Consider the following 16,729-nt stretch of genomic DNA (forward strand, 5'->3'; position numbering starts at 1 on the left):
CCAACTCTTAAAGAGCCAAGCTTCCCTCATCTTGACTGGGGACCGACCCCCAAATAGGAAGAAGCTATTTCTGCTGGCAGCCAAGTGGCTCCTTTTCTGGAAGCCTGTCAGGTGAGGACTGGTGGCTGCCAACTGTAACCCCCTCAGGTGGGCACGCGGGGCAGGGCGGGCGCTCGCGGCTGCAGCGCTGTGACACGGAGCAGATGACGCGAGTCGCAGAGGGCGTCGAGCTCCCCCGACGTCTCCAGACAAAGATTCTGCGGAGATGGAGGAGAAAAATACCAACATCTCAACTCCTGACTGCAAAGCTGTCACAAGCTCATTTAGTCACAAGCAGCAACGGCAGCGAATACAACTCTGACGTTGTTGTGAACTTTACGCGTTTTGGACGTTTTCTGTAAATGTGTTTTTGGGCCTGTGCTGACTCTCACAAAACATGGCAGTTTAAATATTTCTGCAAGAAAACAACATTAATATTCCAGAGCTAAAATCAGCTGAAAGGATTTTTTTATTGACATTTTTTAATGCAGTTTTCTTTGACAGTAAAACCAAAATAAAGGGAATTTTTCATTATTATTAAAAAAAAAAGACAAATGTTTATTTGCTATGAGCTGAAGCTTCATCCTACACATTTACAGTCAAGATGCATTTGTTTAGTTTTTGTTTTGTAAATTACACTTAAACAGAAAAAGAAAGCAATTCATTGTTCTGGTTGTTTATTTACATGCATTATTTGCATATTGCATATTTGCATATTTACATGTTGTTCATTGATGTGTGTACTTGAAATAAACTCAAAATAATTATGAGGGATTAATATGATTTATACCTAAAACACAGAATAAAATTAAAACTATTTCATTTAAGAAAATCACCTCAATCAAACCTAGATTTTTTTGGGTCTCTCTACAAGATAAGGCCACAGCAAGGATGAAATACATCATGTCATGGTTAATATTGTAATTCTGTGGTGCAAATATATGACAAATTTGCGGTAAATCTAATTATGCAGTCCCATATGATGTGCCTTAAACCTGGGGCTTCTGGGGCCTGCATGGCCTCCTGGGTAGTCACCTGCTTTGCTCGGTTGATAATCCAGTCTTGGATATTACAGAGGAGCATTATCACTCATTCATTTGTTTTGTTTTTTTGTCTCTGGCCACCTAATGATTGTGATTGTGAGTCCTGTTTTTGTTCTCTGATAAATCCTGTAGAGGACGTTTGTGTCCATGTACCAGTCAGTTTGTGAGGTTTGACTTTGTGTGTATTCTTTGTGTATTTTCCTATGTCAATTTTCTGGCGCTTAGACATCGAGTTCATTCATTGCACCCAAAACCAAAACAAATACCTTGTACCTGTGAACACACTATAGCATTAGATGATCGTCCTAAAGAACTTTTACCGGTGAATATTCATTTCCTTTTTCGACTCAATTTCCAGCTGTCATTCACGACTCACGACATCCTCCCTTTAAGGCCAATTTAACACTGCAACACCATGTTGCCTGTTCTCGCCGAAGCTGGTTAAACACAGATGGCATGATGTCACGTCGAGATATTTCTAGCGAGGCTACAATCGGGTTTGTTTTACGAACTCGCACCTTATGAATTCATTCCTTTTATCTTTGGGTTTCTGCTGGAAAACACATGAATAAAACATGAATCCTCCTCAACCTTCGTGACACTCAGACTGCTGTCGGAGAGGAAGAACATTTTATATATAATAAAGATAAATAAAGTGCTTGGGGTAAAATCTTTTAGCTTGAGCTTATACATATATCGATATTCAACCAATCTGCTGTATTTTCCTTAAAAAATAAAGTTCATAGTTAGTAACACACATAGCATTACTTTTAACTTCATATGTAGATAAATGTTGTTTCATTGTGGTCATTAAAAGCAACCAAATAAACAGTCCTATACAATCCATATAGACATCCATGTGACAATACCAAAAGTTAAAGCGCAAAGAAACGTATTTACAGCCTGATAAATAAAAACAAAACAAAACAAAACAAGAATCACACCTGTTTAAATTATACATGGTAATATATTGTCATAATTAAGGTCCTGGCGCCTTTGACAGGTGGGTGCTGTCACTGTCAGCTAGGTGTCTGCAAAGGTGTCACCCACGCATCTCAGCTCCTCCTCGTTGCACATTTTATAAGTTTACGGTGACACCCGTAGGCAGGTCTACGAGTGGTGGTGGTGCTGGTGGTGCTGCTGCTGCTGGTTTGTCCATCTTTTTATAAAGTCGGTGCTTGTGACGTTCTCTCGCTGGCACAGCGTCAGACAGAGGGGCTGCATGCAAAAAAAAAAAAGGAAATGTGGAAATGTGAAGAGGACTATTTTTGCTTTCAGAGAGAGTTACATGGTGTTATGTTGTTGAGGAATAACAGTTAATCCGTGTGTTAACAGTTGCATGACTCTGAGAACCAACTGCTCCAGGCTGTTGTTTAGCAAATAGCAGTCACAGCATGTCACTCACCGTGAAGCCACAAATGACTGTTTTTACATCCCTGTTTAGGTGCACGTTAATTAGACCACACTGAGGCCAACTTTACTAACGTCTTCCGTCGAAGGAAACCAGTCCAGTAGCGCAGCAGGGACGGCTCTCTCAGATTATTATAAAACACTGTGAAGCGATTTCTTAAAGGACTTTATTGGTCATAAAATATGGGTCACGATGAAGGCAAACACTTAAATGCTTAAAACTCCAGTTCCTCATGTGAAATGTCTTCACAGCAATAATAAGACTGATTCAACAGCTGGTTGGTAGCTGTCTGCCTCTGTGTCACATATCCTCAACGTCACTCCTTCGGTCATTTTTCCAGTAGTAATATGTGGATCGATACTGAAATATCAAAACCTCTGATACCAGATCTTTATGCTGTAGAATCATTAACTGTATATACCATGGACAAACACATCGTGAGGTCACCCACTGGATTCTGAACCTCGAAAGTGAAGCCCAAAGTGGGCGGAGCCTGTGGTCGCCATGTTGGATGAGCTTTACTAGGCTCACACTCGAATATTCCAAATGTGGACATGTGGGGTGCTGGACACTGAGACCTGCCCACCCAACTCTCTGCTACCTGTTAGCTCAGGCTACGCCCTTAATTATGCAGAATTTTAAACTTTAATAAAAAAAAAAAATCACCCTCCGTACAGTTGTTTATTTATGATTAGACGGACAGAAGAGGACAGAAATTAAAATAATTTATTTTAATGGTCTTATGATTTTACTTGTAACTTGTAACTAATTGTGTCTGTTTTGTTTGTTTTTTGTTCCTGTCGTCGTATTAGCTCGGCTATATAGTAGATGAGGCGGCTACCTCAATATAGTTCCCAGTTTAAAATACATAAACAAATTACTGAGATGTCCTTATGAAGATATGATTTGAAATACACCACTTATTTATTTATTTATTTATTCAAATTTATTGCACACATTAGGTGTATTTTCACGGAGTATCGGTATCGAGCCGCTATCGCCGATACCAGGCTGAATTTTACTTAGTATCAGATCGGAAAGGAAATCGGTGGTATCGAACATCACTATTTTCAAGATGGCGACGGTGGGCCCGAGGAATCCGGTGGAGGTCACTCGTCTTCATAGTCAGTGCTAACAGGTACATCCACTATATTTCCAGCCATACAGTGCTGTTTATTTAATGCAGAGTTAGTGTTGTGGTTCGGAATAACTGCCAACTTTAGAGTTGGTGTATTTTCTCACTTTGGCTAGCCTGTTGCCACGAAATAAAACACTGCTACAATGCTAAGTAAATGTACAGGTTGGTCTATTGTCACCTGTGTGAGTACAACTCCAGGTGTGTTGTGCTTAACTTGGGTAATTTAATATTTATGTAGCTTACTACTTAGACTATACTATATCTCTGAGGCAAAATATTATACTTTTTATATATATTGTTTTTATATATACTATACAACACTACGTTTGTCTCACAGTTGTTGTCACTTTACTCCAGATGAGGACTTTAAGCTATCATGACATCATGAAATGCTTTAATCTAAATGTATTCACATCCAAACTGAATGAAGAACGAGTGTTTTAAAATTGTGGCATAGACACTTTTAGTTAAGTAAAAGATCTAATTAGCAGCATTACAGTAATAACAGTAATGGCATGAAACTCACAAGTTTGAAAAAAGAAAGGAGAAAAAAAAAACATTATCAGGTTGCAGTGTTTTTGCTGTACTTTTCACTTCCTGTTTTATTTAGAAAAACATTGCTGTGCTGTGATTTACTACATCCTGTTTTTGTTTCCTTTCCCCCCAGTTTTTCTGCACCATCTGTGTTCGTTACCGGCCCGTCTCTTGCTGGCTTCATATGAGGTGGTGTTCATCGTACGTGAGTACGTCTGTAGGATCGCCCTCTCTTCAGGTATTCACAAATTTGTTCAGATTGTGGTGTGTTTGTAGGCGATTTCAGAAAGGATGTAAGTCAATGGTAAGTTAATACAAACTCCACTGTGTAAAATGCAAGTAAAATCAGAATCCAATGATTTGCAAATCTTTTTTAACTTGGATTCAATAGAATACACATTACACAAACAGTGACAGAGTATTTAATGTTCAAACTGATAAACTAGATGGTTTTTTGCAAATATTATTTGGATGTGGATGCCTGTGACATGTTCCAAATACGCTTTGGACAGGTTAATTGGAAATGGGTGAGTGTGGTGATTGGGTGTAAAAGCGGCATCCCTGAAAGGTTTAATTGTTCACAAACAAGGATGTAAATAAACAGTTTCTCAATGCAAAATTGAAATACTGTAGGGATTTCATCATCTGTAGTCCATAACATCATCAAAACATTCAGAACATTTGGAGAAATCTCTGCATGTAAACAGCAAACACCAACGTAAAATGCCTTTGACCTTTAGTCCAGGGGGACCTGTACTGGGGAACTAACATCAACCTGTAAAGGATGTTTCCAGGTGGGCAGTTCAGAAAACCATTGTCAGTTAACACAGTTTGCTGCTACATTTACAAGTGCGAGTTTAAACTCTGCAAAGTGAAATCGGCTGAAAAGTTCATATTTGAGTTTGTTTTTGGAAAAAAAATATGGACATCCAGGAGTGTCCAGGTTGTTATCAGTGAAAAATTTAAAAAACAGCTACTGTGATGGCTTGGGGCGGGGCTGTGATATTGATGCTGTGAACACACTTCCGCCAGACTTGTGTTTTCATAATTAATACTGGATTATACATCATACTTATTTATTTATGTATTTATTTTTTACAACTCTCCACGGATTATGTCGACATCATGTCACATCCTGATGCTAAGGCGTCAAATGACAGAATGACAGAATAAAACGAAACTTATTCAAAAAATTGTCACTTAAACAAGCATCAACATTATATTAACTATCTGAAATGATGGCAACCATACTTGAAAAGAATTATTTGACTGTATTTAAATGTTTTAGTTCGGCCCATGTCCCATCCGCTAACATTGAGGGGTTGGAACTTATAACCAATACTGCAGCCAGCCACAAGCTCTACTTACTTTGGCTTCAATTTTGAGGAGCAGGTCCATCTCGATACAGTCTATGACCCGGACACCGTGTGGCTTTGTAGTAAAAGAGTAATAGTATGTGTGAGGAAAATACTGACGTTCCCAACAGCCTCATCCTCACATTATGCCTTTGCATTTCCAACATTCAGTTAGCTGCTCATTAGCTTGCTAATCAGTTCGCCTTGGTGACTTTTGGACCTTAGACCTTTAGTTTTTTTCTCCTGCTTTCTTGATTTGACTTCATTTTCCTTCATGTAGCTGGTTTCTACAGCTGGACTCTTTTTACTATGATTTTTTTGCCTGTTCCTTGGATTTTCCCTATTTGCCTGCACCTTGTGCTTCAATGTTTGCCTGAATATACTGTATAAAGCAAAGTGTTTCAAACACATCAGAGCGCAGGGAAGTCAATGGGACAGCTGATGAAGCTCAATTTTACTGATAAAGGAAAGCTATTTGCAGAACACACAAAGCAAAACAGAACAAAAGAATGGAAGAAATTTCCAATACAATAAAAAAAGGAAAAAACAACCTCAAATATAAGTTGTAACAATAATAATATAAATGTAGTCATTATTATGACATCTGAACCCTGTCAAACTGTTTACAGATACTTCACAGACCTACAGAGGCCTCATAAGATATCGCTGGCCCAAAAGCATAATTGCCTAAGTAATTTTTTGACTTGTTTTTACAATATCAATAAAAAAAGATAACGGACTAAAATGCTAAAAATAGTTTTTCAAAAAACTTTGAAATATGACTTAGGCGATTATGCTATTAGGCTAATGATATATTAGATCTGCTAAGGGTATGGACAGTCAAAGGCTAATGAGTAGAAGTGAAGGGAAGTAAGAGCGAAAATCATATCAACACCAAGAGTGTTGACTAGGTGAGAAAACCACATCACAACCCTGTCAATCATCTCGGCTCCGTGCCTGATTTAAAAAAAAAAAAAAAAAAAATTGAACTGTTATGAAAAAAAAATGTGTAAAAGTTGGCAAATCAGTGGAATCATGCGAAAATCAAAAACACATAAAAGTTTATTTTATGAGCTTTTAATTTGTGATCTCGGTGCTTCTCCTCTGCTTCTGGGGTCTCGGGCAATTTGGAAAACAGACAATAAATCATGTGTTTACTTTTCTAAGGCATATGTTGTGTACTCGCATATATAGTTGCCGCTGTCACACACCACCTCCTGTTCTGCGGTGCAGCTCGTCGTGCGTTCCATGCGACACATATATGAAAGTGAAGATGTGATTCTTACTTAAATATGATATCTGACACATTTTTATTTATCTTATCACTTTCTGGGTATTGAAGTGTCGCACTCTCCCACAACAGATTGTCACAGCCACTTTGAACGCGTGCGAACAGATTGCGCTTTGAAAAAGAAACCGGGCGCCTGCAGCAACATTTCACGTCTGCATCCCGTCTCTGTCTGAGGAGCGGGACTAACATCTTTACATTATACATTTTCAAAAACATATCCATTATTCATATCCCCATATTTTAATACTATTAGCACTTCTGTGCCACCCACCTAAATACCTGCACGTTTATTATCAAAGGGAGTGCGACAGACCGACTTACTATTTTCTTCTTGCTTGTGTGTGAAGAAATGAGGAAAGTAGCAGCAGTGGACAATCACACAAACTTAAATTAGATCTGTGAGGCCGTTTTACGGCCGCGCGCTGGATCTGAACATAAACGGACCTTCGTGGAACTTCCATTTTAGCTTTCCGCTGGCGTGTTTGTGTTGACAGACAACAGCAACAAAGGCAAACACACACACACACACGCGCGCGCATGCAGAAGCACACAATGCCCCACCTGTGTGGGTGGGAGGTGTGGCCACTCAGCAGCTGAGTGGGGCAGCATATGGAGTTTCTAATTGGGTAGAACAGCACAGCTGGAGGACACCAGTCCAGGACCTGGCCTCTGGTAATCAGTCCCACAATCCTCAGCACTCCTCTGCACATCCACCATGTGAGCATTCAGCGCGAGGGTGGTGTCGGTGCCCACTGTTAAAACACAACAGGAAACCGGTCCGCGATGAAGGTTTCGCAGAACGTTTCCCATTTTGACACAGTCTCGACGTCCAGCGTCACATTTAACGGAACAAAGGTGGAAACACTCATCATTTAGAACCCCCTGTGCTTCTGTGATATTAGTGTATTATTAGATCACTGTAAGTGCACGACGCATCACTCTGTACTTTGACGTTGCACAAAGGAAATAAAATATTTTGTACGTCTTGCCATGAAATGATTGTGACAGTGATTTATTCTAGATTCAACGTTTTTCAGACCAAGGATCCCAAACTGATGGAGAGATCAGGACCCACTACCTACTAAATACTAAATATACATTATCATTATTATCATTTTGCATTCAATATTAAGCTTTTCAAATAATACACAGGTTCAAGTATTATTTTTTATTTCAAACATGTGCAGCAGTAGAGTGTTTGAGGGGGAAGGTTATGGGGTAAAATTAAAAAGAACAAAGTATATATATAAAAATGTCTAATCAACCAAAGATTTTGTGAAACCCCCCTGCAGTACCTCCACGGACCTCCTATTGAAGACCTAGGTTCTAGGTCACAGGTGTCAAACATACGGCCCGGGGGCTAAAAGTGGCCCGCCAGAGAGTCTAATCTGGCCCGCGGCATGAATTTGCAAATATTTACGAAAATGACATAGAAGACTGCAATTTGTCAATGAAGATAAACATTAACCCTAATTTGTCCACTGTTATAGTAAGAGAAGTCCCCAGACTCAACAGCAGACAGAAATGTGCCCAAATTGCACTTATTTTTCATTTTTTTAAGGGTGAGGTTACTAGATGTGAACATTTTCCTAATTTACTTGTTCTTCTTTGCACTTAAACAAATGGGGAAAAAAAATCTGGAGTTGTCTTTACTTAAAGGTTATTATTCTGTTGTGTAACTGGACTGTATGTGGCCCCAGAACTAGAATGAGTTTGGCACCCCTGTTCTAGATAGATAAAACGTATGTAATCTCAAAGAAACAGATGACTGATGTGTGTAAATAGGAATGAAAAGAGGAATGTGCCTGAAAACAAAATGATTCCAACTTTATGGGCAACTGTCTGTTAGAAAGAGCAGAACAAAAGAGTTCCTGGACCAAAGAGCATCACTTAACACCCAGATCAGGTCCTAGTTCCATTCAAAGATCGATTGCTACCTAATGAATACATAATAAAATATTTAAATTCATAGATTCCTCGTAAACATAAATATGTGCATATATGCTGATAAATTTCTAAAATGAGCACTGCTCTCATGATGTTTTACAAACAGGAAGGAATAGGAAGGAGAAATCCGCTCACATAAGTAGCGTTAATAGGGGAACTCTAGTCAGAGCTGAATGCAGAAAACAGAAAACTGTTTTATGCTAATCTGTGCAGATAATTTTTCTCAGGCTGTCACTGTGACTCCGTCCTCCACCCGGATATCAACAGAAAACATGATCGATTACAACGCCTCCCCCCTTCTTAGTACATTTATTTACATTTATTTACTCATTCACTGACAATGTGCTCAATTTTTTTTTTTCTCTTCCCGCCCTGTATGTGGTCACAGTTAGTAAAGCATGATATTGTTTTTTAGATTTATGCGCAGGCATTAAATCACTAAGGATAGCAGTCTAGGTTAAATCACAGTTGTTCTTTAAGGTGATTTGTTGTCTAAACCTGACCACGAGCTGCTCTCGGGATACCATTAAGAAAGCTAATTAGCAGCAGACATGTGTATTTATTATGAGACAGGGTTAGTAATGTTGTCTGTTTTGAGTTTTCTTTGCAGCCTAATTTGAAATTACATTCGAAGCCGATGCATGTTATAGGACAACGTGGATCTTCGGTTGAGGCATTAGGAAAAACCTTTTATTACTGAAAAGACAACAAATCCGGGAACAACAGGTTAGCGGCGTGAAAACGAGGATTGGAAATTATTATCATCAGCAACTGAAGTGCTCATCTGGGTATCAACAAGTACTCAAAATAAATGAGTCGCACTTGTATGTGGCACGGGCGTAAGCACTTCCTCATTTAGCCTTTGTGTTTTGGGTTTAGTTAATTGAACATGCGGCTCAGTGTTAAGGCGAAATGAGGAAGCGGGAGCTGTTAGTTCACTGAGAGACTGAAAATTAACATCGCTGGCCTCATTACAGAGTCAGTATCTATCAGTTTTGTAAGAACGCTTCGCCGTCGCCTTCGCAGGGTTTCCGCCGAAGAGATGACCCGTCAGATGGAGCTCTAAATTTACATTTCTGGACACCGTCGCCGCCTTCCTCGGCCACTTCAACCCGCGCCCGTCGCCCAGACGTTCCCCTTAACCGCTGACATCAATTGAGAAACGCTCGCAGCCCAGCGTGCGATCGGCGGCGCCTTCATTTGCAGCTCTGCGCCACGCGCCGCGGCTTTAAAAGCTGATAATGTGATAATTAAAAGAGCTGACAGGCAAGAACTGTCAGCGAGATGCTCTGATTTGCCAACCTCTGCTGTCTGAAATACCTCTCAAATTACAATGCTTCCTACCCTTGAAGTATAACAAGTAAAATATCAAACGCAATAATTAAGAGGGACAGATAAAGGAGGCACCTCGGCGGCGGACAGCTTGATAAAATCTGTCCCGCACACATCACAGTATCAGAATCAGACCTGAAACAAGGATCTTTTTGCAGACAAAAGATCACTGCCACGTCTCTCGCCACCTCTCTCTTCCTCTTCCTCTCCCTTTCTCTCTCAACCACACCATGATTTATTACCTGAAAAGACAAGAGAACTAATTAGTGGAGTAATTAATTAATATAAATTTGCATATTTGCATTTGCAATTAGTGCAGTCAACTGATTAGTCTGAGATGGGGAGTTTGACTCTTCAGATGCTTAAATGTGTGTGTGTGTGTGTGTGTGTGTGTGTGTGTGTGTGTGTGTGTGTGCTGGACCAGAACGATCAGCCGACCAGCTGAGGCATTTTTTGAGGGGGGCTGAAGCAGTGATGAAGGGACTGTGAGGTGTTTTTTTTTTTTTTTTTTTTTTGGTGTTACTTTCATGTGTCCATATGTGTGTTTCAGGCGCGTTCGTGTACAATACGTGTACACGTTCGCCCGCACATTGGTGTGAACACATGCTCGCCGCTCTGTCTCACACACGTTAGGTTAAGCGTCTGCGCGTCCGACGCCGTCCCCGGGCATGGACGCCGTCCCCTCGTGTCGCCTTTCGTCCTCTGAACCCGCACCAAGGTGTAATCACCTCACCGTGGCCGAGCTGGTGCCGCTGATCGATGTCTCGCAGTGTCCAATACAGAGAGATTGATAAGTCGCTTTAATTGATTCTCCTTGCAACAAGGTCATTCACAGGCATACGTTCGTGTGTGCGCCGGTGTGTGTGTTCCACATAACTGAGGAGTGCATATACCCATATCGAGTGCCAGCTGTGCCCCAGTGTGGATTTGGCAGCGTGCCACCGCGCCTTTTCCACTGGGTGTGCTTAATGTCTATGGCAGCGAGGTACCAACGCCTCTCTTATGCTCACACCATGATCTGCATGTAAGGTTTCCACTGGAATTTCTCCACCTCTCCTGCACGGGGGCCTTGATTGATTGAGAAGAAGATCGACCGAAAATGAAAATGAATCTCTGCTTCGTGTAACGCTGTGAACTCATTATCCTCGTGTGGTCTGTGGACAAAACAAAACATTCAGTGAAACCAACCAGGTCTGTGGAACATCAAGCATTATACTTATGTCTTACCAAGTGATGCATAAGTTACCTAAATCCTCTCCTAGTGGGTTGCAAAATCTTTGGTTGATTAGACATTTTTTATATATTTTTTTATTTTCTCCCTCAAATTTAAGTTTCTTTAAATACACATTAACACAAACACATTTTAGCAAAGGGATAAGGGATAGCTTAATGTTAAATGCAAAATAATAATAATAATGATTAGAATGTATATTTATAAATAGCACCTATAGTAGGTAGGGGGTCCCTGCTTAATCTCTCCATCCGTTTGGGGGTCTGTTCTAGATGTTGCCATCAGGGAGACACCTTCAGGACATGGTGGCTACCACTATAAAACCCTCTGAAGGCTCTATATACACTGATCAGCCACAACATTAAAACCACTGACAGGAGAACTGAATAACATTGACCATCTTGTGACAATTAAATGTCCTGCTGGGAATCTTTTGGACCTGGCATTCATTCATGTGGATGTTACTTAGACGTGTACGACCCACCTAGACCAGAGACGGCACAAAGCATTGACTTGGCTTCCCAATTCAAGTATCTGTGGGATTCACTGAATCCTGATCCATAAAGCCCCCTCCCCTTCACCCGTGGGGGGCTGTTGAGTCCTATGCAATTGTTCTGTTGCCAGACACCATGGGACGCCCTCAGAAGATCCATGTCCATTCTCTGACGAGCCACAGCTGTTTTACAGGCACAAGGGAGACCTACACAATATTAGGAAGGTGGTCATAATGTTATGCCTAATGTGGGCCCCCTTCTATTTACAGTAAGACAGATTTTGTTAGTTTAAACGTCCTTTAGTAAATTCACCATCGGAGACGTAACAACCAAGCCACACAGTCCATACTTCACTGTGCTTTGTTCAGAATGGTGTTGCTTCTTTTAACCAACTGCATGTGGATGGCAACAGCAAAAACGCAGTTTTTATAAAACAATTATCAGTAAAACACACAGCATTCACTGTGAAATAGTAACCCTCCCTTTTCCGCAACTTGGACTGCACATTTGACAAAAGGGTGGAAATGTGGAAGTGGCTGTGTGGGTTTTAGGCAAACAAATATTATTCCCCGACAAATGGATGAATGGTATTCCAGAGAGGTCAGATTTCCTACTTGACCTTTCATGGATAAACCATATTTTAATAACAGAAAGCCCCGTGAATGGATTTATGTTTCACAGCCTCCAGAAAAAAGGCGTCATTTTCTAAAAAAATCAGTTCAAAAAGTACGGGCAGTTCTGTTAAAACGTGTGAAACAATCACGTGTCGGAATTTTAAAAAGTCATATAAGGTTGAGTTTTCTCAGCAGTTCGTGAGCTCCGACGTTTGACGGACAGATTTCACTCATTTCAATTGAGGAATTTTCTATTTTGTTTTTCACACTTATAAAAACGTTCAGGACTGTCAGGGATAAAACCTGCACACGGGGCGCACGAGCCCAAATACATTAGTAATGCACCAAAATAATATCATTTCATTAGAGACTTATATGAGCTATTTGTGCAAAGCTTAAGCTTTCCACCTCCATGCTCAGGTACATTGTGTGTGGAAGTGTAAATTAGGCAAATACTATCCATCTATCTACTGAGAATGCCTGCAAAATCCTGCACATTCCTCCCTTTTCCCGGTAAATAGACATTAATGCATCGTTCTTACACGTGGAGATGCAGATATTAGTTGTTATCCCTCTCCGCTCTGTGTTTTTGACGGTAAACGCGGGCCTCCCGGTGCCCATTACCGGAGCTGCCAGATGATCGGTACGGAATGGAGGTCCCATGGGACACTGAACACGTGGTCTCGGCTGCCACAAGACGTCAGCGGCAGATGGCATGGGTACCCGCTGTTGGCATGAGTGTCATTCCTCAAAGAGAGAGGGAAGGGGAAGAGTGAGAGAGAAAGTGGGAGAGAGGGAGAGGAAGAGCGGATCACAGCGAGGCGGAGGAACGAGGGTGCGCAGGGTTTTTAAGCTCTTTCCTGAAGGTTTTTTCTTTTTTTTAATTGTGGTTTGCGAGAGGAGAAGCTGCGGCGCAGATTCAGAGGAGGTATTTGGGAAAATGATCGACACACGCTGACCAGAGGTTGGTATTATTTATTCAGCTTTATATAGATGGAATGATTTTCTTCTGCACGTTGTTTGGGAGTCAGAAATAGCTATGTAGAGAATGTATTACATGATCCAATAAAAGGTTTAAAACCTGGTCATTTTCACAACAAGTCCAAAGACAGTGAAGTTGAGTGTCTTTGAAAAGGTAGCTGGCTGTGACATTGGCCCCGCTAGCCAATTTGTTACTCTTCCTCTTGGGAGGGCTCATTCGCGGGGTAATTAACTGACAACCTTCAAAAGACGCGGCACTGTATTCCGTCCTCATAGTTTATGTCTCCGCTTTGATGTTGCAGGAAATATGTTGACACTGCCGTTCGAGGAGCATAATATGATGCGCGAGCCGCGGTTCGGGGCCAATTATCCACGTGAAAGCTTACCTGAGAGCCTGGAGCAGGAACGAAAACACGGCCAAGACAGGTCCGCCTCAGACATGAGGGAGGCCGAGGACGACATCTCCGACAGAGAGGAGGAGGAACGGGACGAAGATCAGGACGAGAACGGTCTTCACAAAAAGCGCGGCCCGCGGAAAAAGAAACTCGCCAGGGAGCAGGTGGACCGGGCCAAACTACGGCGCCACGAAGCCAACGCCCGAGAGCGCAGCCGGATGCACGGCTTGAACGACGCGCTGGAGAGCCTGCGCAAAGTTGTCCCGTGTTACTCCAAAACTCAAAAACTGTCCAAGATTGAGACCCTCAGACTTGCTAAAAACTACATCTGGGCCCTGTCGGAGACGCTGAGCGCGGGGAAGAGACCGGACCTCCTCGCCTTCGTGCAGACTTTGTGCAAAGGATTATCGCAGCCTACGACCAACCTGGTGGCCGGTTGTTTGCAGCTGAACGCGAGGAACTTCCTCACAGACCACAACGGGGAGGTCGTGTTCTCTGGCAGGTCGCCCTACGACGCCATGTACCCGTACCCGGGCACAGACATGAACACGCCCCCCGGCCACAGCGGCAGCAGCTTGGACAACAGCGCCAAGCCGTACCGACACTACAGCTACGGCGGCGCCTACGAGCCCTTCTACGAGAACCCGTCCCCGGAGGCCGGGAGCCCGCATTTCGACGGCCAGCTGAGTCCACCGATGAACTTTAACGGGATATTCTCACTAAAACACGACGACCCGCCAGACTACGGCAAGAGCAGCCACTATGGCATGCGCTACTGCAGTGCGCCAGGACGCACGGCTCTTGCGCACAACTCCATGTACCGAGTCTCCCCAGAGGCCCGTTTTCCCTACGATCTACACGTCCGCAGTCAGTCCTTCCAAGCACAAGGGGAAGTTAATGGCTCTTTCCACAATTAATCAGTGAGCTGGACAAAGTTCAAGTTTCAGAAGCGATGCAATTTCCCCCCACAGTTGTTGGACGAGTTGAGCGAAATGGACACAGACCTGCTGATGCGCTGCAGAAATCCCCATTTAAAACATGTTGTGTTTTCCAGTTTCTTTGTTTGTTTGTTTTTTTGAAACAGGATACGGGCCAGTAGCTTAGACAAGAGAGCTTCACCACTTTCTATTTTTTTGTGCTGATACAAGACAGAAAAAAAGAAACCGCGAGAACGTTTTTGGTTTGTTGAATGTAGACGAACTTAATGTGTGCGCCGATATTTTCCGTGATTTCCGAGAAAATTAAGATTTAATGGCTCAGTTCCAAGTGTTTGCTTCCAAAAACTCTGAAATAATTCGCCGAGGATGCATATTCCGAGCAGATTATTTGCTGTTACAGCACATTAATTCTGTGTGTTTGTTAATGGCAGTGTTGCAGATGTTTTTGAGTAAGAGGTTAGATAATGCTGATACGCTGAAGTGAGAAATTAATTCTATTTTCGGGTCGTTTAAAAGCTTCGCCGCAGTCACTAAATTGATTTTCGGGGGCGAAATGTGATCACGTCAATGAAACAGGAAGAAACTGAAGACGTTTCACTTCATCAGGGAAGTTTGCTGAGACACGATTGGAGTTCAGAGATTCAGTCCGTTAGCAATAAAGGTCAATTGAGCTATGCAAGGCAGCAAATGCAATCTTTGCTCACTAAACATGATACACAGTGTGTCTGCTCCTTCTCGCAAGGCGTTTCTCGTGATCTGAGGTCAAATTGAAAAAAAAAAAATAATAATATGAATTTGGAGGAAATGTTTTAGTTCGGAGACGAGTGCGATGTGTGTCGCAAGGAATTTATGGGGAATTAAAAACAAAACAAAATGCGTTCCTATTTGGAGTAAATAGTGTGGTAACAAGGTGAATGTAAATTATTATTGTAGGCTATTTATTTATTTAAGCTTATTTATTATAAGTCCGTCAATTTGAATGTGAATAATATATTATAGGAAAAAAAAAATATTGTAAAACAAAAAAATGAGCAGTGTTCAGTTTTATGTGATTTTCCACGCGCTGAAAGTTTGTTTATGTTGCATTGTTGTATATTTCAACCCAGCTGAAAGTCGAGCTCTGGATGGAGGGAACAAAAAAAAAAAAAAAAGCATTTTGTGTCAGGTGGACACAATGTTTTGTTTTCACTATATGAATCCGAACAACATGCCTTAAAAAAAGAGATGGTGGCCATCAATATGCAACGAGATGAAAGTTTTGGATAGTTTGATGTAAACTTTTTACACTTCCTTGTTGCTGCGAGGAGCAACTGTGATGCACTTCATGTATTCCTGCACAATGTTGGTGACTGTGCTCATAAATTCTGTTGATTTTGTAACTTTAACCGAATGGCGAATGATTATTGGATGGTATTTCTCCTTCATTTCTTGCATCCACTGACCTGACACGCACACGCACACACACGCACAGATACACTCCTGAAAACTCGTTATGGATCGAAATATTCGTGAAGTAATGTGTTAATGTTTTGTGATGTGTTTTGTCGTAATAAAATGGCGAGGCTTTATGTTGTTGATCAGCTTCTCAGCTTCCCGTGGAAATGATCGACAGCAGACGGTAATTAAGAAAAATAATAAATGGTTAGAGAAATAAATCAAGATCGTAATAATAAGAGCAAAACGCCCCCGGGCGTAGTTTTATTTATCTGTTCATTTCATTTCATTTAAAAACTAATCGTAAATAACCTCTGAGATTTTAGTGGCTAGGGCCCGTTTATGAGAACAGCATAATATTTACCACAATTCGTGAAAAAATAATAATAATAACCAACTCCATATTCTTTAAATTTGTTGAGAATAAACGAATCTAATCTACATTTTTTTAAATGTGTCGATATAATTTGATTTAATTTCAACTGATCAGATGGCTGATTTGTGTCAGAAATGCCCTCAAGCTGTTGGGTGTCAGCCAGTTGTTCCCAGTCC

General features: G+C 41.4%; 1 protein-coding gene across 2 annotated transcripts; it reads left to right on the plus strand.

Moving 5' to 3' along the window:
- The first annotated feature begins 4,306 nt into the window (after positions 1–4,306).
- Positions 4,307–16,128, plus strand: neurod6b (neuronal differentiation 6b). 2 transcript variants are annotated; one of them, XM_047590740.1, is made up of 2 exons: positions 4,307–4,370; positions 13,713–16,128. In XM_047590740.1, the coding sequence occupies exon 2, from the start codon at positions 13,718–13,720 to the stop codon at positions 14,720–14,722; it is 1,005 nt and encodes a 334-aa protein (XP_047446696.1). In that variant the 5' UTR covers positions 4,307–4,370; positions 13,713–13,717; the 3' UTR covers positions 14,723–16,128. The 2 variants fall into 2 exon arrangements, with proteins under 2 accessions (XP_047446696.1, XP_047446695.1); XM_047590739.1 differs by lacking the exon at positions 4,307–4,370 and adding an exon at positions 12,572–13,393.
- Positions 16,129–16,729: the final 601 nt, after the last annotated feature.

The sequence above is a fragment of the Mugil cephalus genome, chromosome 7 (genome assembly GCF_022458985.1).
Source record: "Mugil cephalus isolate CIBA_MC_2020 chromosome 7, CIBA_Mcephalus_1.1, whole genome shotgun sequence".
In the NCBI taxonomy this organism is placed as follows: domain Eukaryota; kingdom Metazoa; phylum Chordata; class Actinopteri; order Mugiliformes; family Mugilidae; genus Mugil; species Mugil cephalus.

Coding starts and splice junctions, on each gene's coding strand:
- neurod6b (XM_047590740.1), top strand. CDS start 13,718: ATGTTGACACTGCCGTTCGAGGAGCATAATATGATGCGCGAGCCGCGG.